The 26,740-nt window shown below is 42.8% G+C and overlaps 2 protein-coding genes across 3 annotated transcripts in view; one reads left to right on the forward strand and one right to left on the reverse strand.

Moving 5' to 3' along the window:
- Positions 1-521: 521 nt before the first annotated feature.
- Positions 522-7,826, forward strand: LOC129811375 (GTPase IMAP family member 7-like). Its single transcript, XM_055862623.1, has 3 exons — positions 522-1,460; positions 3,210-3,248; positions 5,131-7,826. The coding sequence occupies exons 1-3, from the start codon at positions 1,433-1,435 to the stop codon at positions 6,051-6,053; spliced, it is 990 nt and encodes a 329-aa protein (XP_055718598.1). The 5' UTR covers positions 522-1,432; the 3' UTR covers positions 6,054-7,826.
- Positions 7,827-8,955: 1,129 nt separating this feature from the next.
- The window catches only part of LOC129811374 (probable phospholipid-transporting ATPase IA), a 33,506-nt gene continuing 15,721 nt past the window's right edge, over positions 8,956-26,740 (reverse strand). For both annotated transcript variants that reach the window (XM_055862621.1, XM_055862622.1), the window contains exons 18-34: positions 22,633-22,717; positions 22,075-22,214; positions 21,582-21,720; positions 21,388-21,452; positions 20,966-21,138; positions 18,731-18,914; positions 18,020-18,130; positions 17,690-17,764; positions 17,327-17,449; positions 16,959-17,037; positions 16,807-16,868; positions 16,527-16,583; positions 16,315-16,422; positions 16,102-16,190; positions 15,901-15,993; positions 15,300-15,394; positions 8,956-10,384 (exon numbers count right to left, since the gene is read on the reverse strand). In XM_055862621.1, the coding sequence (XP_055718596.1) occupies positions 10,284-10,384; positions 15,300-15,394; positions 15,901-15,993; positions 16,102-16,190; positions 16,315-16,422; positions 16,527-16,583; positions 16,807-16,868; positions 16,959-17,037; positions 17,327-17,449; positions 17,690-17,764; positions 18,020-18,130; positions 18,731-18,914; positions 20,966-21,138; positions 21,388-21,452; positions 21,582-21,720; positions 22,075-22,214; positions 22,633-22,717 (1,779 nt within the window). In that variant the 3' untranslated portion in view covers positions 8,956-10,283. The remainder of the gene's footprint in view (positions 10,385-15,299; positions 15,395-15,900; positions 15,994-16,101; positions 16,191-16,314; positions 16,423-16,526; positions 16,584-16,806; positions 16,869-16,958; positions 17,038-17,326; positions 17,450-17,689; positions 17,765-18,019; positions 18,131-18,730; positions 18,915-20,965; positions 21,139-21,387; positions 21,453-21,581; positions 21,721-22,074; positions 22,215-22,632; positions 22,718-26,740) is intronic.

Consider the following 26,740-nt stretch of genomic DNA (forward strand, 5'->3'; position numbering starts at 1 on the left):
GGGGACAAAGATCATACTTTTTGGAGAAATGTCCTCTGGTCTGATGAAAGAAAATAGAACTGTTTGGCCATAATGACCATCGTTATGTTTGGAGGGAAAAGGGGGAGGCTTGCTAGCCCGAAGAACACCATCCCAACCGTAAAGCACGGGGGTGGCAGCATCATATTGTGGGGGTGCTTTGCTGCAGGAGGGACTGGCGCACTTCACAAAATAGATGGTATCATGAGGCAGGAAAAGTATGTGCATATATTGAAGCAACATCTCAAGACATCAGTCAGGAAGTTAAAGCTTGGTCGCAAATAGGTCTTCCAAATGGACAATGACCCCAAGCATACTTCCAAAGTTATGGCAAAATGGCTTAAGGACAACAAAGTCAAGGTATTGGAGTGGCCATCACAAAGCCCTGAACTCAATCGCATTGAAAATTTGTGGGCAGAACTGAAAAAGTGTATGTGAGCAAGGAGGCCTACAAACCTGACTGAGTTACACCAGCTCTGTCAGGAGGAATGGGCTAAAATTCACCAAATTTATTGTGGGAAGCTTGTGGAAGGCTACCTGAAACATTTGACCCAAGTTAAACAATTTAAAGGCAATGCTACCAAATACTAATTGAGTGTATGTAAACCTCTGACCCACTGGGAATGTGATGAAAGAAATTACATCTAAATTAAATCTCACTCTCTACTATTATTCTGACATTTCACATTCTTACAATAAAGTGGTGATTCTAACTGACCTGAGACAGGACATTTTTACTAGGATTAAATGTCAGGAATTGTGAAAAACTGAGTTTAAATGTATTTGGCTAAGGTGTATGTAAACTTCCAACTTCAAATGTAAGTGTGTGACTTGTTAAGCACAGTTTCACTTATTTAGGCTTGCCATAACTTAGGGGTTGAATACTTATTGACTCAAGACATTTCAGCTTTTCATTTTTTATTCATTTGTCAAAATTACTCAAAATAATTATACTTTGAAATTATGGGGTATTGTGTGTATGTGGAAAAAGCCAAGGGGTATGAATATTTTCTGAAGGCACTGTTTTTTTTTTACATTTCCTGTTGTTGCTTTTATGTCTTGTGAAGAGTTTAATGCTATCAGCTGACATTAAGTTGAAGACGGATGATGACGATGTTGATTGCTGTAAATAAAACAAAATACTTAAATGTTAGGACTATGAAATAGACCTTTTCAACGTCAAGTGTTCACAAAACTGAAACTCAAACCTCTGCTTTGTACAGGGTTTATATTTGTCCCTCTGCACCTGCATTGAAACATGGGGTTGGCCACAACATCGTCACATGTCAGTTCTGATATCATACTGTATATCTATAGAGGAAGGAGTGAGGTACAGTCACGTCCTTCGTTATTATTGCCTCGGTGTGTGTAGAATATTATTACCTTGGTGTGTGTAGAATATCGGAGATAAAGAATGACTGAAAGAATGGCTGAGGACGAGCGTGAGTATTGAACAGTATAAATATTTACATTTCGCAATATTATCCGTGTTAAACTGATTGAATGTTGTCATGTTTCCAAATGTACTGAATTGAGTAGTTTAAATGGGATCTCTTATATTGAACAATTAAACAGAGCCTGGTGTCACGCCAGGACATGTTCAACGCATCTGATTCTGAGTATGGCATGTGACATGTATTTCACATTTTAGTAAGATTTTATTCATGTTTTTTTTAACAATACAAAAAATACACACAAACGACAGCATACAGACAGACGCACACAAACATCAACTACATCACCCCTTTACAGACCCACTTGCTCACATCCCGATATCCAGCGCCCGTATCACACTCCGCAACATGTGCGCCCACAAACTGTGCCCCCAGAAAATATTTTCCCTTGCCCACGCATTTTCAACGTTTAGATAATAAAGCATTGACCTTTCCATTGTGTTATCGATGGAAGATTAGTTGATTTCCAGTTTTTAAGTATACGTTTTTTTTTCTCAAAACTATTGACGAGAAAAGTATCGTCCAACACATTGGGTATTTCACCCTCATATGCCATGTCTGGAAATATGCAGACAGACACATTACAAGTATATTTGCATTGTAATACTTATTGAGACATCGAGTCATTGTTAGTTTTACACTTAAGACACGACTCGTCCGTTGTGCTGGAGAACTTGTGAATTTTGTCTCTTGTATAATACGTTCTATACATTCGTTTTTATAGTGGATTAAGCAGCATTTTCGTTAACTGTAATCTCGTTAGTTATTTCCAGCATTCCCTCCATCTTGTGTCAATATCAGATATTTTTAAGTCTTGGTAGTTGTACAGCTTACTTATCATATGAACATCCTTTTATGACTCAAATAGGATTCCCTCAAGATTGCTCTGATGTCCAAAATATTTCAAATAGACCTTTCTTGATATTAACCTTTTAAGTTGCATGTATTTGAAAATATCTACATTGGTCAATCCAAAATTGCTTTTTAATTCTGTCTTGGAAATAAATGTATTTCCTTTTACCAAGTCATTTATGGTATCCATTCCTTTAATTTCCATGCGGGCCAATTTATCTGTGAATTCTGAATAGTTATCCAAGGGCTGTTCCATAGGGTTGTGTTTTCAGGAAGTGATATTGGTTCTTGTAGAACACGTTTCATTTTCTTCCATATTGTTTTAGTGTTATTAACTATGAAGTTGGTCATGTTCTTAGGATTATCCTTTGAAAACAGATGCATGAACATATGTACCCGTTGTTCCTCTTTAGTGCGTTTAACGATATGTTGCAAGTAAAAGCCCTGGGTGGCTAGATGATACAATTCCAAGTCTGCAAGGTTAAAACCACCATTTCCCTTTTTCAGTCTATGAGTTTTATTTGCCTATATAAAGTCTGTGTTGACCGAGGATACTTTTTAAAGAATGCCCCAGGTCTGGTAATTGGTATTACAGAGAATAAATCTAAAAACTTTGGGAGCCATTCTGATCAGGTTTATTCTACCTGTAAGATATACTGTATATGAAGATTATTCCATATAATTAGATCTGCTTTCATATTGTTCAGTAATAGGATAAAGTTATCATTATATATGTATTGTTTGTTGTCACTTATTAAGCATCCAAAGTATTTGATATTTGTTGTGGTCCGCTTAAAATGATTGCTGTATATAATGAGTTATTCTTTTTCCTATTGCCATTCTAAAAAATGTCTCACTGTGTTTTATTTTGTTAACACCATTCAGTTGTTCCCTTGGTAGCCCAAGACAAGACCTCCTCTACTGGTGAGTTCATTCATCTCCAAAAATACCACCCCAGATTATAAGGACTTTAATATTTCCATCAACTGAGCCGATTCAGATCTATACTCAATCTACAGTGCATTCTGAAAGTATTCAGACGCCTTGACTTCTTCCACATGTTGTTACGTTAGTCTTATCCTAAAATCGATTATCAATCTGCACACAATACCCCATAATGACAAAGCGAAAACAGGTTTAGATTTTTTTGCAAATTTATTAAAATAAAAAAAATGAAAACTTATTTACATAAGTATTCAGACCCTTTGCAATGAGAGGCAAAAATGAGCTCAGGTGTTTCCATTGATCATCCTTGAGATGTTTCTACAACTTGGACTCCACCTGTGGTAAATGCAATTGATTGGACATGATTTGGAAAGGCACACACCTGTCTATATAAGGTCCCACATTTGACAGTCTATGTCAGAGCAAAAACCAAGCCATGAGGTCGAAGGAATTGTCCGTAGAGTCCAAGACAGGATTGTGTCGAGGCACAGATCTGGGGAAGGGTACCAAAAAATGTCTGCAGAATTGTTCTCCAGAACACAGTGGCTTCCATCATTCTTAATTGGAAGAAGTTTGGAACCACCAAGACTCTTCCTAGAGCTGGCCGCCAAGCCAAACTGAGAAATCGGGGAAGAAGGGCCTTGGCCAGGGAGGTGACCAAGAAACCAATGGTCACTCTGACAGAGGTTCAGAGTTCCTTGGTGGAGATGGGAGAACCTTCCAGAAGGACAACCATCTCTGCAGCACTCCACCAATCAGGCCTCTATGGCAGAGTGGCCAGACAGAAGCCACTCCTCAGTAAAAGGCACTTGACAGCCAGCTTGGAGTTTGCCAAAAGGCACCTAAATAACTCTTAGACCATGAGAAACACGATTCTCTGGTCTGATGACACCAAGATTGAACTCTTTGGTCTGAATGCCAAGTGTCACGTGTAGAGGAAGCCTGGCACCATCACAACGGTTAAGCATATCTTTCTTTTCTTTTGTGTTATTGACTGTACGTTTGTTTATGTGTAACTCTGTGTTGTTGTTTTTGTCGCACTGCTTTGCTTTATCTTGGCCAGGTCGCAGTTGTAAATGAGAACTTGTTCTCAACTGGCCTACCTGGTTAAATAAAGGTGAAATAAAAAATAAATAAATATTGGTGGCAGCATCATGCTGTGGGGTTGTTTTTCAGCGGCAGGGAATGCGAGACTAGTCAGGATCGAGGGAAGGATGAACGGAGCAAAGTACAGATAGAACATTGATGAAAACCTACTCCAGACCTCTAAGGACCTCAGACTGGGGCGAAGGTTCACCTTCCAACAGGAAAATGACTCTAAGCACACCCCCAAGACAACACAGGAGTGGCTTCGGGAAAAGTCTCTTAATGTCCTTGAGTGGCCCAGCCAGAGCCCGGACTTGAAACCGATTTGAACATCTGTGTAGGGACCTGAAAATAGCTGTGCAGCAACACTCCCCATCCAACCTGACAGAGCTTGAGAGGATCTGCAGAGAGGAATGGGAGAAACTCTTCAAATTCAGGTGTGCCAAGCTTGTAGCGTCATACCGAAGAAGATTCTAGGCTTTAATCGCTTGCAAAGGTGCTTCAACAAAGTACCGAGTAAAGGATCTGAATACTTCTGTAAATGTGATATTTCAGTTTTTTATTTGAAAATACAATGGCAAAATAAAAAAATAAAAAAAGTTTTTGCTGTTATTACGGGGTATTGTGTGTAGATGAGGAAAAAAATGAAATGTAATTAAAATGCTGTAACTTAACAAAATGTGGAAAAGGTCAAGGGGTCTGAATACTTTCCCGAATGCACTAAGAAAGAATAAAACAACAGAACATCTTGTAGTGAACAGTCCTGTCTTTTTAGATTTGTTTAGGATTGTTCTGGTGGGTAAGACTGGAGCAGGGAAGAGTGCAACCGGAAACACCATCCTGGGGAAAACGGTGTTTGAAGTGAACGCCTCTCTCAATTCTGTGACAGACAAGTGTTACAAAACAATTGGAGAGGTGTGTGGGATGCGGGTGCATATTGTTGACACTCCTGGCATCTTGGACACAGCGAAGACGGATGAAGAAGTGAAAAAGACAGTAGGGGAGTGTGTCAACATGTCTGTTCCGGGACCCCACGCATTCCTGCTGGTGATCAGGCTGGGGGGGAGGTTCACAGAGGAGGAGAGGAACACCGTGAAGTGGATCCAGGAGAACTTTGGAGAGGACGCTTCATTGCACACCCTCTTACTGTTCACCTGTAAAGATCAGCTGAATGGTCAAGAAGTGGTCAACGTTCTGAGAAAGTCCAAGGATGTACAGAAACTTCTCAACACCTGTGGGGGCAGATATCACTCGTTCAATAACAACGAGAAAGACCCCACTCAGGTTACAGAGCTTCTGGAGAAAATAAAAGAAATGGTGGAGAATAATGGAGGAAATTACTACACCAATGACATGTATAAGAAGGCTCAGAAAAAGATCAAAGAGGAGGAGGAGAAGAGGAAAGCGGAGGAAGAAAAGCAGAGGCAGGAGCAGGAAAGAATCATAGAGCAAAGAATAAGACAGGAGATAGAAGAGAAGGGGAGGAGAAAGATAATGTTCCGTATGATATTGCTTGTTGCTATTCTGTTAATCATAGGAGGGGTGATTTTAGTAGCTACTATAGGGGGAACAGTGGCAAAAGCTATTGGAATAACATTAATTTTTGTAGGAGTAGCAGGTGTCATAATAGCAGGTGTCATAATAGCTAAGATTTTCAAGACACAAAGAAGTGAAGCTGGCACACTTGCCTCAGTGTAAAATTGGGCCTGTTCCAGACAGACCTGGCACCTATGAACCTAATGAGAGCCAGGCGGAGCTGTGCCCTTGCAGATTTGGTTTTTCCTAATTTTTTATTATAATGAATTTCTTTGGTCCACATGCATTTGTCCAACAACACAAGTAATCAACCGCAAAATCAGACAACCCCATTGTGGAATAGTTTACCTATTCAATTGGTCAGCTTGTCGCATTCTATGTGAGAAAATAATATTTATCTTGAGGCGCTTTCAAATTGAGAGTGCCACAAGGAAAGAAACTTGCATGCCCCAGTCATTGCACAACATTCAGCTTTGATGGCTACTGTTAAAAAGAGCAGGATCACAGCTTTTTAGTGCTTCTACATTTTATTTCTGAACTCCAGAAAATGTGCGGACTGCACCCTTTTAAAACCAGAGTTTTTAGCAACAGCAGGGATGATCTGTTTTAGAGCTCGCCAATGGCGTTGAATGCATAGGGGAGATCGATGTTATATGTAACTTGAATGAGTGCCAGTGGAATGTTTTTTGAGGGACATTCAATTCATCAATATGTTGCTAACTAGCAATAAGATAAGGTTTATAGTTTGTGATCGAGCTAATGATATAGCCACTATGCTGCATCAGTCGGGCTACAGGTAATACTTGTTATTGATAAATAGCACACCTGCTTGCTAATATGGACCAATATGTTATTGGATAATTTCTGGAGGGGGTATTTATATTTTAGATGGTGACAGCATAATTGCATTTTTATTCATTTTGGAGTAGAATCCTTTTTGAAAAAGTCACCAGAACGGACCTTCGTTCTACAAAACGTTTTTTAGGTCCATCCGTGACCTTGTCACCATTGCTACAAAAAAAATACAGGGAAACACTTACCAAGAATGTTTTAGTTGTTACAGCTTGGACACTTACTTTTGTTTACCAATTTGTTCAATTATTCTTTAGTCCTTTAACAGTGCCTTCATTTTCATAAAATAATTATGAAAATATTTTGGGTGTAGAAGCTTAATTAGCAATGAAGTTACCAAATAAACATCCCTGTGTGTCCATTTTTATTTTTGCATTTTTTATTTAACCTTTATTCAACTTGGCAAGTCAGTTAAGAACAGATTCTTATTTACAATGACAGCCTACCACAGCCAAACCCGGACGGCGCTGGGCCAATTGTGTGCCACCTTATGGGACTCCCAATCACGGACGGATGTGATACAGCCTTGATTCCAACCAGGGACTGTAGTGACACCTGTTGCACTGAGATGCAGTGTCTTAGACCGCTGCTCCACTTATGTTAGTAAAAACAGGAAGTCATCATTGTTTTTGTTAACAAAAAGGGAATTATGAAAATGTTTGTGCCTTTATCTGAATTTACAGTAGAATGTTTTATATATCTAGTTGCAAATTGTTTAAAACAAATTGTGTTTCTGCTTCAATGGAAGTCTACAAACCTATGAGCAGACAAGCCTATCAACTGAATGCATGGAATTGTATTGTGATGATACCAGTGAATGAATCCTGCACACAATATGCTTATCAGGAGTAATATTTGATGTGTAAAATTGTTTGGTGAAATATGCATAAAAGGATAGTAATCACCCATAATTCTGCACCTTTCGATAGTTGTATTTCCATGTTTCATGATTTAGTGACTGTAAAGAAAATCTATTAATCTACTGGGATTTTGTAAAAGACTGACTAAGTATTGATGAAAGTATTTATGTTTTGAGAAGGCTACTTCATTGTTCCCAACAATAAAATTGGGGAGGGGACTGTGGATCGGTCTTCGTACGTTAGTCACACAAAATATTTCATATAAGGACTGGCCTGACTTTGACGAAACTTATGTGAATGATGCGTCTTGCCATAGATATGCAGCATTTACAAAATTGACCAGATGGTGGCGCTATAACAAGATGTTGAAAATACAAACTTTGAAAGGTCACACCCCTCACCCCGTTTGACATTTAGTCATGAAATTCAGTACATAGGTCCCTCTCCTCACAAAGGAATACATTTTCCTCAGGGACCCATGATGGATTTTCCGGCATTTAGAATTTTGTTTAAAACACTTAAAACGCTACTCTTCTGTCACCGTATGGCCAATCTGCTCAAAACTTGATATGTGGCATCTATGGACATAGGTCTTTCAATGCAATATTTTACAGACTATTAACCAATAAACATTCACATGGGCGTGGTCTAGCACATTAATCAGTCAGATTTTGGTATTGTAACATAATTTGTTGCAAACACTGTCAAGCCTCAACATATGCAAGAACATTCATATCGACCACATGGTGGCGCTATAACAGGCACATGTTTATATCTCTTGATCGATTTGACTCAGAAAAGAAAATGGCACACTTGCTCAGGGATTTGAGTCTAGCTAATCCACGTGATATATCAGACACTACTGGCCTGATTTTGATTCAACTTGGGTGAATGGGTCTTGCCGTAGAGATCCGCCATTTACAAAATTACACTGATTGGCCCAAGGGGGGCGCTGCATCATTCGTGGGGGGGTGACATGTTTGCTGTTGCCTTGCTTTAAAAATGCATTCACTGTTTTGCAAAAGGCCACAGAGTTCTGTGTCTTGTGAAAAACATTTTGAAAATCGACATTGCGTACAAGCATTGAACGAAACAATTGAGAAAAACTAACAATGAATGTTCACACTTTTAGTTGAACTTTTGTACTCTACTCTGTACCGTTTCTGGGCTAAACATGTGGTTGGACATTGCCACATCCTGTACAAGCATAGCATACCTCCAATTCTATAAGCACACACTGCTTATACAGATATATGAGTGAGGTACACTTGTATACTCATCATTATTGTTATAGTGTTTAAAATATCTGTGAAAAGTATGAAGAAAGAAATCTGAGTGCACAGACTAGAAGGTTGTATTTGAGTGTTACAGTGGTTTTATTTAGTCGTCCCTTTATGCATCTGAGAAGGAAATATTAAATAAGTTATAGAAAAAGTAAACTTGTTAAATTATGAATTCTTCTTTTTGACTCAAGGAACATAAGAACACATGAATACATTTTTTTTTCTCTGAACAAAAACCAAGGTATATCCAGCTTTTACGGGCATGAAGTTTGAGTGGTATTTCTGGGTAAGAGTTATTTCTGTTTCCCCAGAAATACTCATCCCTCACATTCATCCCTCACACTCACTCACACAACATGGATACAATTCAAATGAATAAATTAACGCATACTTCTTTTTCCCGGTCAGTGAGAGAACATTTGCATTGCGGTGAAAAGAGCCATAAACGGATTTTAAACCATGCAAAATACAAAGAAACACATGCACACACGCTATAGCGTTACACTACTGCATGAGAGAAACTCTCTGAAAGGCACTGTTGGGATGGATTGACTAGAGAGAAACATGGAATGCAAGGAATCTTTCAGAGATATAATCTTAAAATGAGAAGCCCATCATCAAGTCTTAACCTGTAGTGCTTGTTCGCGATATCATTCTGGAGTGCAATGATTGAATGCAAATGGCATTCAATCATCATAGACTACATTCAAACCCCAATTGGTTACACACATTACTCTTTGGCAAGCAACATCACAGGGTTTCCCATTCTCTAACAAATTTCAGGTTTAGGGATGATTCGTGGATCGTTTTGGTCCAACACTGCTCTTTATGTGGCATGTACATCTTGTTTGAGTTTGGTCTTATGCCACACCAAAAATAAAATATGAGACGTTCCCTCTTCCAAGGCCACCCGTTGCTTAGAATGGAACTCTTCCACACACAAATATAAAAACAGGTCAAGTCTTCAGGACAAAGACACATTAAAAAGTCAGTGCTTGGGACAAACCAAAAGTGAAAACACTTTCTGTAAATGTCATCTTGCAATGTTATTTTTTTTTTCTTCTCTTCGGTGCTTTCCAGAAACAGCCCTTAGCTCCACCTTCTACTTCCTCTGCACTTCAGTAGATCTGAAAGATAGGTCAGGTATAACCAATATGATATACATACCACCTCCCCAGAGGGGAATTTGCCCCATATTGCTGACACCTATCCAGTCTTCTCAGATCAACATAAGTTCCTCAGGAGGTTATGGGTTTTGGGGGGGTTGTTTCTGGACGGGGCCAGAAGTTGACCGGCCCCACTTTGTGAGGTGACTTCCTGTCAACCTCCTCCAATGGGGATGGCTGAGTGCAGCATGTGATAGGAGGGCATCGCTGAGGGGGAGGGGAGAGGCTTCACTACTTGGGCTGAGCGGGCCTCTGCTTGGTGGTGTCGTACGACCGGATCACGTCAGACTGTGACACCGCTCCGTTTTCCTCCTGAGAGAAGGCATAGCCGTCTAAGGGAAAACAAGCACATGATACTTATATATAAAAATTTCAGACGCCATTACAAAATCTCACGCTGACCAATAAGGATGTATAACCTCACCCCCACCTCTCAAAGGGTTTGTTCAGCCGACAGCCTACTGACTGGTCTACAAACCACCTTGCATAATAAATAACTACTCATTATTATTTGTAGATCAGTAAGTCTGTCACAATTTACCCACAATTCACCACAGGTGCAGTCAACTCGAACACACACAAAGCCTGTACCAAAGTTTGTTCCCTTTCCCTCGACAAAAAAACACCTGTGTTTATAATCCAGGCTACACGCGAAGCACTACTGCACACAGTACATTATCACACACTACATTATCAGAAAGCCAGGACAGTTAGAACAACAACCCACAGCTAAATTAGATATAGAGCTATATAGATCTAATAACTCAATATTAGGTGAAGGTAAATGTCTAACACAGGATGTGATGGATGAGTCGGACTGGGGAGGGATCCAGCAGCTACCTACACAGTTCCTTCAGAAAGTATTCAGACACCTAAAAATTCTAAAATTGATTAAATGAAATTATTTTCCTCATCAATCTACACACAATAGCCCATAATGAAAAAGCAAAAACAGTTTTTTTTAGAAATACCTTATTTACATAAGTATTCAGACCCTTTGCTATGAGACTTGAAATTGAGCTTCGGTTCATCGTTTTTCCATTGATCATCCTTGAGATGTTTCTACAACTTGATTGCACTCCACCTGTGGTAAATGTAATTGATATGACATGATTTGGAAAGGCACACACCTGTCTATATAAGGTCCCACAGTTGACAGTGCCTGTCAGACCATAAACCAAGCCATGAGGTTTAAGGAATTGTCAGTTGAGCTCCGAGACAAGATTGTGTCGAGGAACAGATCTGGGGAAGGGTACCAAAAAACATCTGCAGCATTGAAGGTCCCCAAGAACACAGTGGCCTCCATCATTCTTAAATGGAAGAAGTTAGAGCTGGCCGCCCAGACAAACTGAGCAATCGGGGGAGAAGGGCCTTGGTCAGGGACTAAGAACCCAATGGTCACTCTGACAGAGCTCCAGAGTTCCTCTGTGTAGATGGGAGAACCTTCCAGTAGGACAACCACCTATGCAGCACTCCACCAATCAGGCCTTTACGGTAGACGGAAGCCACTCCTCAGTAAAAGGTACATGACAGTTTGACAAAAGGCACCTAAAGGACTCTCTGACGAAACTAAGATTGAACTCTTTGGCCTGAACGCCAAGCGTCACGTCTGGAGGAAACCTGGCACCATCCCTACAGTGAAGCATGGTGAATACTGCATAATGATGTGGGGTGGTCTTTCAGCGGCAGGGACTGGGAGACAAGTCAGGATCGAGGGAAAGATGAACGGAGCAAAGTACAGAGAGAACCTTGACGAAAACCTGCTCTAGAGTGCTCAGGACCTCAGTCGGGGTCAAAGGTTCACCTTCCAACAGGACAACGCAGGAGTGGCTTTGGGACAAGTCTCTGACTGTCCTTGAATGGCCCAGCCAGAGCCCGGACTTGAGCCCAATCTAACATCTCTGGAGAGACCTCAAAATATGTAATCAAACCTGAAAGAGCTTGAGAGGATCTGCAGAGAAGAATGGGAGAAACTCCCCAAATACAGGTGTGCCAAGCTTGTAGCGTCATACCCAAGAATACTGGAGGCTGTAATCGCTGCCAAAGGTGCTTCAACAAAGTACTGAGTAAAGGGTCTGAATACTTACGTAAATGTGATATTTCAGTTTTTATTTTTAATAGATTAGCAAACATTTCTAAAAACATGTTTTTGCTTTGTCAATATGGGGTAATGTGTGTAGATTGTTTTTTTCCCCCTCATCAATTTGAATCAATTGTAGAATAAGGCTGTAACGTAACAAAATGTGGATAAAGTCAAGGGGCCTGAATACTTTCCGAATGCACTGTACACTACATGACCAAAGGTATGTGGACACCTGCTCGTCGAACATTCCAAAATAATGTGCATGAATATGGAGTTGGTCCCCCCTTTGCTGTTATAACAGCATCCACTCTTCTAGACTTTGGAACATTGCTGCAGGGACTTGCTTCCATTCAGCCACAAGAGCATTAGTGAGGTTGGGCGATTAGGCCTAGCTCGCAGTTGCCGTTTCAATTCATCCCAAAAGTGTTCAGATGAGGTTGGGGTCAGGGCTTTGTGCAGGCCAGTTCTTCCACACCGATCTCAACAAACCGTTTCTGTATGGACCTCGCTTTGTGGACGGGAGCATTGTCATACTGAAACAGTAAAGAGCCTTGCCCAAACTGTTGCCACAAAGTTGTAAGCACATAATCGTCTAGAATGCCATTGTATGCTATAGCGTTAAGTTTTCCCTTCACTGGAACCAAGGGGCCTAGCCTGAACCATGAAAAACAGCCCCAGACCATTATTCCTCCTCCCCCAAACTTTACAGTTGGCACTACGCATTGGGGTAGGTTGCGTTCTCTTGGCATCCACCAAACCCAGATTTGTCCGTCAGACTACCAGATGGTAAATCGTGATTTATCACTCCAGAGAACTGCCCCAGAGTCCAATGGCGGAGAGCTTTACACCATTCTAGCCGACACTTGGCATTACGCATGGTGATCTCAGGCTTGTGTGTGGCTGCTTGGCCATGGAAACCCATTTCACGAAGCTCCCGACAAACAGTTATTGTGCTGAAATTGCTTCCAGAGGCAGTTTGGAACTCGGTAGTGAATGTTGCAACCGAGGACAGACGATTTTTACACGCTACACGCTTCAGCACTCGGTGGTCCTGTTCTGTGAGCTTGTGTGGCCTAACACTTCGCGTCTGAGCCGTTTCTACTTCAAAGACAGCAGGGCAGAAATTTGACAAACTGACTTGTTGGAAAGGTGGTATCCTATGACGGTGCCATGTTGAAAGTCACTGACCTCTTCAGTATGTCCATTCTACTGCCAATGTTTGTCTATGGAGATTGCATGGCTGTGTGCTCGATTTTATACACCTGACAGCAACGGGTGTGGCTGAAATAACCGAATCCACTAATTTGAAGGGGTGTCCACATACTTTTGTATATACAGAGCCTTGCAAAAGTATTTACCCGCCTTGGCATTTTTCCTATTTTGTTGCATTACAACCTGCAATTTAAATGTATTTTTATTGGGATTTCATGTAACGGACATACACAAAATAGTCCAAAGTGGTGAGGTGAAAAAAAGAAACTTGTTTCAAAGAATTCAAAAAAATAAGCAAAAATGTTTGTTGTTCACCAAAAGGCATGTGGGAGACTCCCCAAACATATGGAAGAAGGTACTCTGGTCAGATGAGACTAAAATTGAGCTTTTTGGCCATCAAGGAAAACACTATGTCTGGTGCAAACCCAACACCTCTCATCACCCCGAGAACTCCCTCCCCACAGTGAAGCATGGTGGTGGCAGCATCAACCTGTGGGGATGTTTTTACATCGGCAGGGACTGGGAAACTGGTCAGATTTGAAGGAATGATGGATGGTGCTATATACAGGGAAATTCTTGAGGGAAACCTGTTTCAGTCTTCCAGAGATTTGAGACTGGGACGGAGGTTCACCTTCCAGCAGGACAATGACCCTAAGCATACTGCTAAAGCAACACTTGAGTGGTTTAAGGAGAAACATTTAAATGTCTTGGAATGGCCTAGTCAAAGCCCAGACCTCAATCCAACTGAGAATCTGTGGTATGACTTAGATTGCTGTACACCAGCAGAACCCATCCAACTTGAAGGAGCTGGAGCAGTTTTGCCTTGAAGAATGGGCAAAACTCCCAGTGGCTAGATGTGCCAAGCATATAAAGACATACCCCAAGAGACTTGCAGCTGTAATTGCTGCAAAAGTTGGCTCTACAAAGTATTGACTTTGGAGGGGTATATAGTTATGCACTCTCAAGTTTTCATTTTTTTTGTCTCATTTCTTGTTTGTTTCACAATAAAACATATTTTGCAACTTCAAAGTGGTAGGTATGTTGTGTAAATCAAATGATACAAACCCCCCCAAAAATCTATTTTAATTCCAGGTTGAAAGGCAACAAAATAGGAAAAATGCCAAGGGAGGTGAATACTTTCACAAGCCACCGTATAGTGTATATCCTAACACAGTACATATCCTACACAATAGTTTCTATTCTTCTAGCCCACAGAATACAGTAAGGTCCGTCTATTCAAACTACAGGGACGATTCTAACCTACCCAGTGTCAAAGCTCTATGAGTCCAGGGAAGTTTACCTACTTTACACAGATCCAACCTTGTGAGGGGCTCACTAACCTTCACACCTCGAGTGACCATGACAATCTCACCCCCTCCATGCCTGCATGTGTATGGAGGCAGTGAGGGAGGGACACATGGCATTGTGGGAAATGTAGTCAAAGAGTGTTGTCAGACAGTACAGTATGAAGATAGACAAACTGATTCTCCAATAGAAATCCCCGATCACACTTGTAGGCCATGTCATGGCGACGTTGGCTAGCAAAGCTCACGCGTAGAAGCACGTCATTGGGTCTAACGGTCTTCTATCTATCCCATGTGCAGACCATCAATATCAAAGGCACTCCTTCGATATATAGTTGTTTTTTGACTAAAAGAAAAGCTTTTCAGTTTGTCACTTTCACGAGGTTGGAGTAATAACATGTTCAACTACTTAAAGACATTGGCTCCAATCTAGGTTGTGCCTTTAGGATGAATTTTACACTTCTCTCATTGACTTCTCAAACCCCGGCCTGGTCTGTTTGGTCTGTTTCGCAAGCGTTTCCGGACATCTTGTGATGTTGTGCCTTCTGGGTTTAGACACTGTTCTAGGTGGTGATGTTCTACTGTACTATAGAAGGAAGAGAGATGGACAAGTGTGAAGCACCACATTCTGTAAGGCGTGTGACTTACGTAGCATGTTCTGAGGGACGGACTCTGTGCTGTATGCCGACGATATGCTGTTCTTCTTAAACGTGTTCTTCAGGAGCTGAGCTCTCTCTGACAAGCTGCACACACACACACACACACACACACAGAGAGAGAGAAGAGTACATCAGAAAAATAAAAAGCATGCACACATTGACTCTGTAACGGTACCCCCTGTATATAGCCCCGCTATTGTTATTTACTGCTGCTCTTTAATTATTTGTTATTCTTATCTTTTACTTTTTTTCTTCTTCTTAAAACTGCATTGTTGGTTAAGAGCTTGTAAGTAAGCATTTCACTGTAAGGTCTACACTTGTTGTATTCAGCATTTCACTGTAAGGTCTACACTTGTTGTATTCAGCATTTCACTGTAAGGTCTACACTTGTTGTATTCAGCATTTCACCGTAAGGTCTACACTTGTTGTATTCAGCATTTCACCGTAAGGTCTACACTTGTTGTATTCAGCATTTCACCGTAAGGTCTACACTTGTTGTATTCAGCATTTCACTGTAAGGTCTACACTTGTTGTATTCGGCGCATGTGATATTTTTATTTTTTCAATACAATTAGACGGTATAAAAACACCTTTTCCCATGAACCACTACTCCAGGGTCCTGAGCCTTAGCCTCCAGCTCCTGCACCTCATCAACCAGGTTCTTCCAGAAAGACCTCTTTACCCTGAGCGAGAGAGAGAGAGATGTAAATTATATCATAGAATGAAAGGGCTGTTTAAAGCGTAGTTGTTCCTCGGAAGCTAGTACTGTATGTATTAAGGTCTGGACTCACACTCTGAACGCCACGTCAAACAGCAGTGAGGTGGCAGGGATGAAGAGGAGACTCATCCAGAACACTCCTGAGGTGAACAGCATCTCTGCCTGCAACACACACACTTAAAACTTTCGAACACGTGAATAGTAAGTTTGTTTCTGTGTTGCATATTGTGCAACATATTTGTCCAACAAATGCATATTGTTGGACATAGAGTGATCTGTACTTTACCTGACCAGACATGTCTGGTGCAATAGCTATAGCTGGCCACCAGGTGGAGTAGAGCCAGAAGAACAACACCCACAGGAACACACTGCCCCAGATGGCAATGTGACTGAACTACAGAGGGAGCAACAGAGCAGGTCAGGAAAAACATCACACTTTGCAATTGTTTCTCATCGTCATATTCTGAATGACAGAAATGGGAAGCCTACTGAACCCACCAGTGTCCACGATGAAGTCTCCAGTCCAGCTTTGAGACAAACGGTTATCACCACAAACTGGGGGACGGAGAAGAGAGAAAACACCAAGTCACTTTACCAGGCAACATTTCATGAGGATATAGAAAATCAGAGGTGTCGTGTCTCTATCGAAGTCTTGCTACTGTGTGTATACTAAATTCAGAAACAATTTTAGCAAAGTGTTTTCAGATATTTCATTGAGAGCTGGGAAGGCTATCCAAAAACAAACCAGACCTTTCTTTTGGGCATGCAGTCAACCTACCGTGTAAACCATATTTCCTAAGAGAAGATAGTCTGGAGTCTTCCCGTTCCAAGACACAGTATCTGGAATAAAAGAAACCAAACATGCAGGACTGCTTAATACTAGAACGGACCGAGACAGCTAGACAGACAGGACAGACACACACAGCATACCGTGCTGGAACATCAGCAGGGGTAGCCAGAAGAGGATGACAGAGTGGAGGAGGCCGTTGAGACAGTGAGCCCAGAACACCTGCAGTGGGACAGGGGGAAACATATGAACAAAGAGGGCCTAGTTCCAACTTCCAAATGGACCTTAAGACCCTAATGCTATAAACATTTTGATTGTGCAGGCATTGTTCGTTTATCTGTTTATCTTTGAAAACTTGGTAAAATGCCCAAATGTTGAAATGTGGGGAAAAAATGATTATGCAAATGTTATACGCCCAAATTCGTGCTTCTCACGATTGGTAAATGAGAATGGCCTCTCGTCTCCTTTTCACAAGGCGATAATGACCGGGGTTAATGGGTGGAGGGTGTACCTTGGTGTTGAAACCCAGTGCGTTCTGGGAGGTCTTGTAGAGTTCTGGGTATTTTAGCATGTTCTCTTTCTTGCAGCAGCGCTCAAATATACCCAGGGCCAGAGGAGGCATCGCTGTGAAGATCTGTCTCACACACACACACACACACACACACACACACACACACACACACACACACACACACACACACACACACACACACACACACACACACACACACACACACACACACACACACACACACACACACACACACACACACACACACAAAGACTAAAAAGTGATACATTCATATTTTACTAGGGGGGTAAATCAGGGAGAACTCCATGTAAGGAGTGAATTAAGGAGTGTACACACACTTACCACATTGTAAAGACCAATGCACCAACGTTCAAATAGAATCTGACCAGAGAACCCGTTCACGATCGCAAACCAGATCTGAAAAACAAGATGAATGAGTGACTGAGGTTCTCTGTTACACACTGACATCCATGTTGACCTCAAAGGGTTGCAGAATTCTGGGAACTTTTACAAAATCCCAATGAGACATTAGAAGAAAAAGAAAAAACCTGGTTGGATGATTTCCTGCTTATTCCTTTCTAATTCTGGGAATCTTCCAACTGGGACTTCTGGAAACTCTGGACCTTTTGTGAAAGTCCCCAGAATTGTGCGGCCCTCCTGAAGCAGCCCTACCTCTATGATGTACAACACTATGTTCTTGTAGAAACAGTACAGGATGCATTTGGACACTCGGTTGTAGTTCCACGCCCCATGGACTAGAAGAAGATTCCTCAGGTACTTAAACTGAAAAGACAGGGAACGAAACAGAGAGAGACAGAAAGAGAGACATAGACGGACAGAGCGAGACAGACAGAGCGAGACAGACAGAGCGAGACAGACAGAGCGAGACAGACAGAGCGAGACAGACAGAGCGAGACAGACAGAGCGAGACAGACAGAGCGAGACAGACAGAGCGAGACAGACAGAGCGAGACAGACAGAGCGAGACAGACAGAGCGAGACAGACAGAGCGAGACAGACAGAGCGAGACAGACAGAGCGAGACAGACAGAGCGAGACAGACAGAGCGAGACAGACAGAGCGAGACAGACAGAGCGAGACAGACAGAGCGAGACAGACAGAGCGAGACAGACAGAGCGAGACAGACAGACAGAGCGAGACAGACAGACAGAGCGAGACAGACAGACAGAGACAGACAGACAGAGCGAGACAGACAGAGCGAGACAGGGACCAGATGCCACGTATTAGGGTTAGGTGATATCCACATGATCAAATCGCCGATTTGCCCTTGTTAAATAATGCCATAAATTATATTATTGCCCCCTAAAAACCAGTCCTCAAATACATTCAGAAGTATTGATGTGTTAAGGTGATAGAGGGGTTACCTGGGCGATAGAGTAGTCGGAGGAGTTGGCGGCCTGCAGGCCCTCGTTGCCAGAGATGCCCACGCCAACGTGAGCCGTCTGGATCATGCCCACGTCGTTGGCACCGTCACCGACGGCCAGGGTGATCACCTTCACCTGCCTCTTGACCAGGTCCACCACCTCCGACTTCTGCAGTGGAGACACCCTGGGGACACACGTGATATTGAATCATCACTGAATATGATTGTTTATAGCAGGGCTCTTCAAGTCTGTGCATGGAGAGATACTGTCCTGTAGGTTTTCACTCCAACCCTGTTCCTGGAGAGATACCGTCCTGTAGGTGTTCACTCCAACCCTGTTCCTGGAGAGATACCCTCCTGTAGGTTTTCACTCCAACCCTGTTCCTGGAGAGATACCCTCCTGTAGGTTTTAACTCCAACCCTGTTCCTGGAGAGATACAGTCCTGCAGGTTAACTCCAACTCTGTGCATGGAGAGATACCGTCCTGTAGATTTTCAATCCAACCCTAATCTAGTGCACCCGATTCTAATAATTGGCTGAATCAGGTTAGTTACAACTGGAGTTGAAGGAACAGGAGGGTGGTTCTCCAGGAACAGGGTTGGAGTTAAAACCTACAGGAGGGTATCTCTCCAGGAACAGGGTTGGAGTTAAAACCTACAGGAGGGTATCTCTCCAGGAACAGGGTTGGAGTGAACACCTACAGGAGGGTATCTCTCCAGGAACAGGATTGGAGTGAACACCTACAGGAGGGTATCTCTCCAGGAACAGGGTTGGAGTGAACACCTACAGGAGGGTACCTCTCCAGGAACAGGGTTGGAGTGAACACTTAGAGGAGGGTATCTCTCCAGGAACAGGGTTGGAGTGAACACCTACAGGAGGGTATCTCTCCAGGAACAGGGCTGGAGTGAACACCTACAGGAGGGTATCTCTCCAGGAACAGGGTTGGAGTGAACACCTACAGGAGGGTATCTCTCCAGGAACAGGGCTGGAGTGAACACCTACAGGAGGGTCTCTCTCCAGGAACAGGGCTGGAGTGAACACCTACAGGAGGGTCTCTCTCCAGGAACAGGGTTGGAGTGAACACCTACAGGAGGGTATCTCTCCAGGAACAGGGTTGGAGTGAACACCTACAGGAGGGTATCTCTCCAGGAACAGGGTTGGAGTGAACACCTACAGGAGGGTATCTCTCCAGGAACAGGGCTGGAGTGAACACCTACAGGAGGGTCTCTCTCCAGGAACAGGGTTGGAGTGAACACCTACAGGAGGGTATCTCTCCAGGAACAGGGTTGGAGTGAACACCTACAGGAGGGTATCTCTCCAGGAACAGGGCTGGAGTGAACACCTACAGGAGGGTGGCTCTCCAGGAACAGGGTTGGAGTGAACACCTACAGGAGGGTATCTCTCCAGGAACAGGGCTGGAGAGGGCTGGTTTATAGTGTCTTACTCTGTCATCTGTCTGTCAAATGTTTTTATTTTGAGGAGTAACAATGACATGAACTTTGCTACTATTGACTGTCTAGTCTACACACCAGTGTTACCTATTGACTGTCTAATCTACACACCAGTGTTACCTATTGACTGTCTAGTCTACACACCAGTGTTACCTATTGACTGTCTAGTCTACACACCAGTGTTACCTATTGACTGTCTAGTCTACACACCAGTGTTACCTATTGACTGTCTAGTCTACACACCAGTGTTACCTATTGACTGTCTAATCTACACACCAGTGTTACCTATTGACTGTCTAGTCTACACACCAGTGTTACCTATTGACTGTCTAGTCTACACACCAGTGTTACCTATTGACTGTCTAGTCTACACACCAGTGTTACCTATTGACTGTCTAGTCTACACACCAGTGTTACCTATTGACTGTCTAGTCTACACACCAGTGTTACCTATTGACTGTCTAGTCGACACACCAGTGTTACCTATTGACTGTCTAGTCTACACACCAGGTTGTAGTGTTTTATGGAGGGTTCTCATTGGTTGAATTTGCGTGATTGTCATTTTGAATCCTTGAAACCGTGAGATGATCACACCACTTGAAGTGATTGTTTGGCTGTTTATAACAAACTATTAATAACTCCTCTTTGAACCAATGACTTAGTCTATAAACTGCTTGTCCACTTTCTATGAACCCTTTATGAAGTAACATACCATGCTACTGTAACTTCAGTTGTAATTCATAGCAACAGCATGAATGGAGGGCTCCTATGCTGTGATTGGCTACCTGCAGCAGATGACGGCCTTGCAGGATAGGGCCAGGTCCAGGAAGTACTGGCGCACCTCCAAGCTGAGGGCGTACTTCAGCGTCTCGCCGTCCATCACCAAGGCAACGTCGTTCTCCCTGTGGAGCGCCTCTCCCAGCATGCCACAGTGATGACCCAAGGCCGCTCGCGTCCCCTAAGATATAGTAAGTTATTGAATGTATGCCATTTAGCAGATGCCTTTATACAAAGCAACTTACAGTACATAGATGTTTTCTTACATACGGTTCCTCTGGGAATGGAATTCTGGGCCGTGGTGTTGCTAGCGCCATAATAACACATTTATGAACGACATGCTCAGAACAGAAAAGGGCCTCATATCCAGTTGTTGTGTTTTGTTTTCTGTTGTTGACGACAGGAGGGCGAGATTGGGATTGACACTTACTTCCAGTGTCTCCTCGTTCACGACCAACAGCCCCATGTTCTTCCTCAGCAGCCTACACGAGTGACCTTGAGAGGCAGAGGGTAAGAAGGATGTCATTTGATGGTACTGATCTATAGTGGACCTAAGTGGGTCTGAGCACTTTTAGTGTGTACTGGCAGGTGGAGTTGTGTGTGTGTGTGTGTGTGCCTCCTCACCTATATTGATGGCAGTCTCCTGCTTGTCTCCGGTGAGGATCCAGATCTTGATGCCAGCTCTGAGCAGAGTCTCTATGGTTTCGGGGACTTTGTCTTGTAGCTTGTCCTCTATGGCCGTGGCACCAAGCAACTGCAGGTTCTGGGAAAAAAATACAAGTAAAATACTTTTCAAATACTTGAGGTGCACTTGATATAGCTTACCTGGTCCAATGGAACCAGTGGAGCAACGGCAAAAAGTACAAATTCTTCCCACCCTGCTTTCCGTCAAGCTTAAATCAAGCACATAAAGATATGGAGGCAGACTACACCAATGCCACATTGTAGCTACATCAAACTCTTGAAAGAATCCATTTTGTATCGTCTTACGGGAAACGCTGTCGCTTTATGATAGTATTTTCTGACAGGCAGAAGGCACAGGGTCCTTTAGAAAAAAACACGGTGTCTACGGTGTGTCTTTAGTTTATTGTAAAGACAGGGTTCTTCTATTGGTTACCCTCTCGATGAGCTCATAACTCTCCTCCATTTTCAGAGCTCGGTTGGCAAGGGAGGTGGCGGCTCTCTGGTACAACTCAGCCCACTGCTCGTATGACTCATCTGAGATGTTGGTCACAGCGTAACACAACGTCCTTAATCCTGACAAAACACACACAGAGACACAGAGAGAGACAGAGGGAGAGACACACAGAGAGACACACAGAGAGACACACAGAGCGAGACACAGAGAGAGACACAGAGAGAGACACAGAGAGAGACACAGAGAGAGACACAGAGAGAGACACAGAGAGAGACACAGATGATACAATGCTCCTGTACAGTACAGATCTGAGAGAATTGGATAAGTATAAGAAACATAGTGAAAATTCAGCCCAGCCAATCAGAGGGCAAGGTGGAGCTATGACCATATAGGTTAAACCTATCAGATCTAACCAGATCATAACGACAACAGTAAATTACAACACTATACTTGCATGTGAAGGGGTTCATTGGCTAGCTAGTCCTACTCTATAACAATGCCATTGGAATGCATGAGAACAGTGAAACTCTAGCTCACCCTCTGTGGCAAACTGTTCCAGGTGGTTGAGAGTGATGTCTTTGTACTTGGAGCTGTCCGCCAGTCTCTCGTAGATGACAGAGTCCTGTCAGAAAACACACCCAGATTGTTGCAACAAACGTGGCTAATTATTTGAATGTGCAAGATATCATAACTGTTTTTTACCACAAAATGGACATTGCACTGCTGCAAACTCGTTTTATTTTTTTGTATATTTCGAAACATTTAACTTTGAGCTAATTTACAACATGCATTTAATTTACACTGAATTTTTCAAAAAGGTCCTCATTAATAGTTTGTAATAGAATAAGAAAACAAGTGTGACTATCATGAGAAAGAACAATATGGCAAAGATTTTTTTTTCTTTCTTCAAATGCATTGTATCTGAAAGCAACAAAATATATAATTTACACTCAGTGACCAGTTTATTATGTACCGGGTCAGACACCCCTTCGTCTCCAGAACAGCCTGAATTCTTCAGGGCATGGATTCTATGTTCAGATACGATGTGGAGTTCAAACGTTGCTCAATTGGTATCAAGGGACCCAAACGATTACACCACCCCCACCAGCCTGTACCGTTGACACCAGGCAGGATGGAGCCATGGACTCATGTTGCTGACGCTTAATCCCGACTCTGCCATCAGCATGACAACAGGAACCGAGACTCATCAGACCAGGCAATGTTTTTCAACTCCTCAATTGTCCAGTGAGTGTGATCGCGTGCCCACTCGAGCCCTGTTTTTAGCCGATATGAGTGGAACCCGGTGTGGTCGTCTGCTGCAATAGCCCATCCGACGAGTTGTGTGTTTCGAGATGTCGTTCTGCACACCACTGTTGTACTGTGCCGTTATTTGCCTGTTTGTGGCCTGCCTGTTAGCTTGCATGACTCTTACCATTCTCCTTCAACGAGCTGTTTTCAACCACAGGACTGCCGCTGACTGGATGTCTTTTGTTTGTCCAATCCCGGTAAACCCTAGACACTGTCGTGTGTGAAAAGCCCAGAAGGCCGTGCGTTTCTGAGATTCTGGAACCGGTGTGCCTGACAGCGACGATCATACCACACTCAATGTCGCTTAGGTCACTCGTTTTGCCCATTCTAACGTTCAATCGAACAGTAACTGAATGCCTCAATGCCTGCTTTCTATAGCAAGCCACGGTTCACTGTCTGTAGGAGCGAATCATTTGTGAACAGGCTTGTGTACCTAATAAACTGGCCTCAGTGTATATCAAGAGCAATTTGTTCCAGAAGCAAAAAACATTAAAAGGCTTTTACTAATATAATCACTTTTAGCAGCTGAGAAAAGTAGGTTGTAATAAAAAATGCAGAAATTGCAAATCCTAACGTTAGAACATAAACTACTATAGACATAAATAGGTAGGCTACATAATCCAATATACTGTACTCATCAACATAGATAATGAGAATTTCAAGAGAAGATAATTACAATTCAATATTCAATAACAAATAAAATAAAACTTCCAGATAGGTCGTTACGATAGCAGGGGTAGATAAATGTTAGGACTAGCTTTGTCTGTTGCAGTGACTCTCTGTGCCAAGGCCCTTCAGTCCGGGTCCTGTGGCGATCCTCTTCAGTCCGGGTCCTGTGGCGATCCTCTTCAGTCCGGGTTCTGTGGTTATTCTCTCCTCTGCATGTTCTTATACACTGGGGGTTGAGCATCTCTCTGAGGAGATGTGTGCATGTCAATGGCGTAGTCCCTCACACTTGCCAGTGTGTCGTACTCAAGGGACTTGGACATTATGTTCAGAGCTGTGTACGTGTCATTGTTGGGGTTAGGGTGAACACTATGTGTGACTGTTATGGTATCACCTCCTCCTGTGGACCTTCCTCTTCAGAATCCAGCAGATGAGGACTAGAAGAGCTCCAGCATCCAGGACAGACCCCCGCCCCCACCACAGGAACCCAGGAAAACACTGGAGTCTGGAGAGATGCTACAATGATCATCTCAGCGCTTGGAGTTCATCCATCCTCTTTCATTCTTGGCCTCACAATGGTATTGTCCACTGTCCTCAGAGCTGACGTTAGTGATGCGATAACTGTGTCCGAATACACTTCGCAAAGTTGTATTATTGAAATACAACAAGTATAAAATGTCCACTGGTGGGTTGGCATCACTGCTGCAGCTCAGTCACTGAACTGCCCTCCACTATTTCACCAGAGGGACTGATTGACACAAAAGGTGTTTTTTGGGCCGTATCTGTTCAGGAGAGTGGAGATCCTCACGGCCCTTTACAGCACAGGAGTAGCGGCCTGTATCCTCAACACTTACTGGGTCTAGGTACAGGCTGATGGAGTAGGCATCATTCTTTGGTACAGGCTGTCTGTTCTTATACCAAATAAAGTTTGTGTTGAGATCCAGAGTACATTTCATACGGCATTTTAGGACAACTCTCTCCTCCTCAGACACAGACGTAGGATCCATCGCTAACAGGAGGTCTGTGACAGTCAGGATAACCCCAGGACTGCCAGCATATTCCTCAGAGAGTGAATGTGTCGTTCCTAATCTGAACCTGTACCTCAGCTGAGTCACTCTCTCTCAGGCCTTTAAATTGCCAGGATGGAGTCACTCCCATTGTTCCCATAGTATTCCACACAACCAGTGTAGTCTGGGTCCAGCCTCAGATCTTCAGAATTCTTCTTTAAAAACCACCATGAACCTTGTTCTGTGTAATGACTGGGATGTGTGTAAGTACTGGATTTGGCCACATATGAGCCCCTCAAGGCACAGATACTCCTCTAGGCACCTATTGCCTACCTCCTCATGCCTTTTGCACACATTGTATATAGAATCTCTTTTTTTTCTTCTTTTCTACCATGTTATTGACTTGTTTATTGTTTACTCCATGTGTAACTCTGTGTTGTTGTCTGTTCACACTGCTATGCTTTATCTTGGCCAGGTCGCAGTTGCAAATGAGAACTTGTTCTCAACTAGCCTACCTGGTTAAATTAAGGTGAAATAAAAAATAAATAAAAAAAACTGACGCTCCAAAAGTCTTGATCATAAAGACACACTGCAGGAGAGTGGAGATATCCATGGCCTTTTACAGCACACGAGTAGCTGGATTTAAATTTCGTCCACAAATGGTAGCACGAGATGATGTAAAAGGGGAAGTGCTCTCATATAGTCATGTTGTCCATTCTAGTACCAGATGTCGGTGGGGTTTCCAATCAGAGTGCTGGTGATGCTACAGTTCAGTATATTCCTCCTTATCACCTGCAGGTCTGTGACAGAGAGGGCGACTCCACCTGAGCCATCTTTCCAACCCGACTTGTAGGTTTTATACATGAAGTAATACGTTGCGTTTGTCACCTTTTCTCAGGTCTGATGGTCAGGGTGCAGTCCTCCTTTCTAGTCCCACGGTAACTCCACACGACCTGCATACCGCCGATCCTGTTTCAGATCTAAAAACATAAATAAAAAAAAGGTCCACCCTTCACCCATTGATTACACCAGACTTTTTCTGTGACTCAACTCCAACTGGGATTAGCTGAGAGGACAGGGCAGATCCACCAATGACGCGTTCAAGGCACAGAAACTCCTCACATCGTTTTGTCCCAGAACACCTGCCACAGACAAGAGAATGACCACGTACACAAGTCCTGCCATTGTTGCATCTCCGACGGTGCAGGAGGCTGAAGTGGTGAGGTCTTCCTGACAGTGCAGGGGGAGCAGACAGTAGTTGACTAAGTGTTCAAAGAACCAGGGTAAGGGACGAAGCTGCTATAGAGCTGGCTTCCCTTTCTATAAATCTGAGTACATAACAGGTCATTCCACAAAATGAGTGCCTTTTGCGTCCCTTTGAATGAAATTATATTTTAAGTAGAAATTGTGCACAAATACATTTAAAAAAAGCCTGTTACTGTATATGAAATGAAGTACCCTTTAACATAGACCACATGGAAAATTCAATAACTCAGATTTTAATATGAATCAAGATTCTTCATTTTGACATGTCCTTCTGTGTATCCTCTGTGTTTTCTAGGAAGATTTTAACCCACTTAACCCCAACATTTCCCCATGTTTTCACCATCATTGTAAAGCCATAGTTATTTTGTTGCTTTGACAAAGTCATTTCTGGAGATGAT

The sequence above is a fragment of the Salvelinus fontinalis genome, chromosome 15 (genome assembly GCF_029448725.1).
Source record: "Salvelinus fontinalis isolate EN_2023a chromosome 15, ASM2944872v1, whole genome shotgun sequence".
Lineage (NCBI taxonomy): Eukaryota > Metazoa > Chordata > Actinopteri > Salmoniformes > Salmonidae > Salvelinus > Salvelinus fontinalis.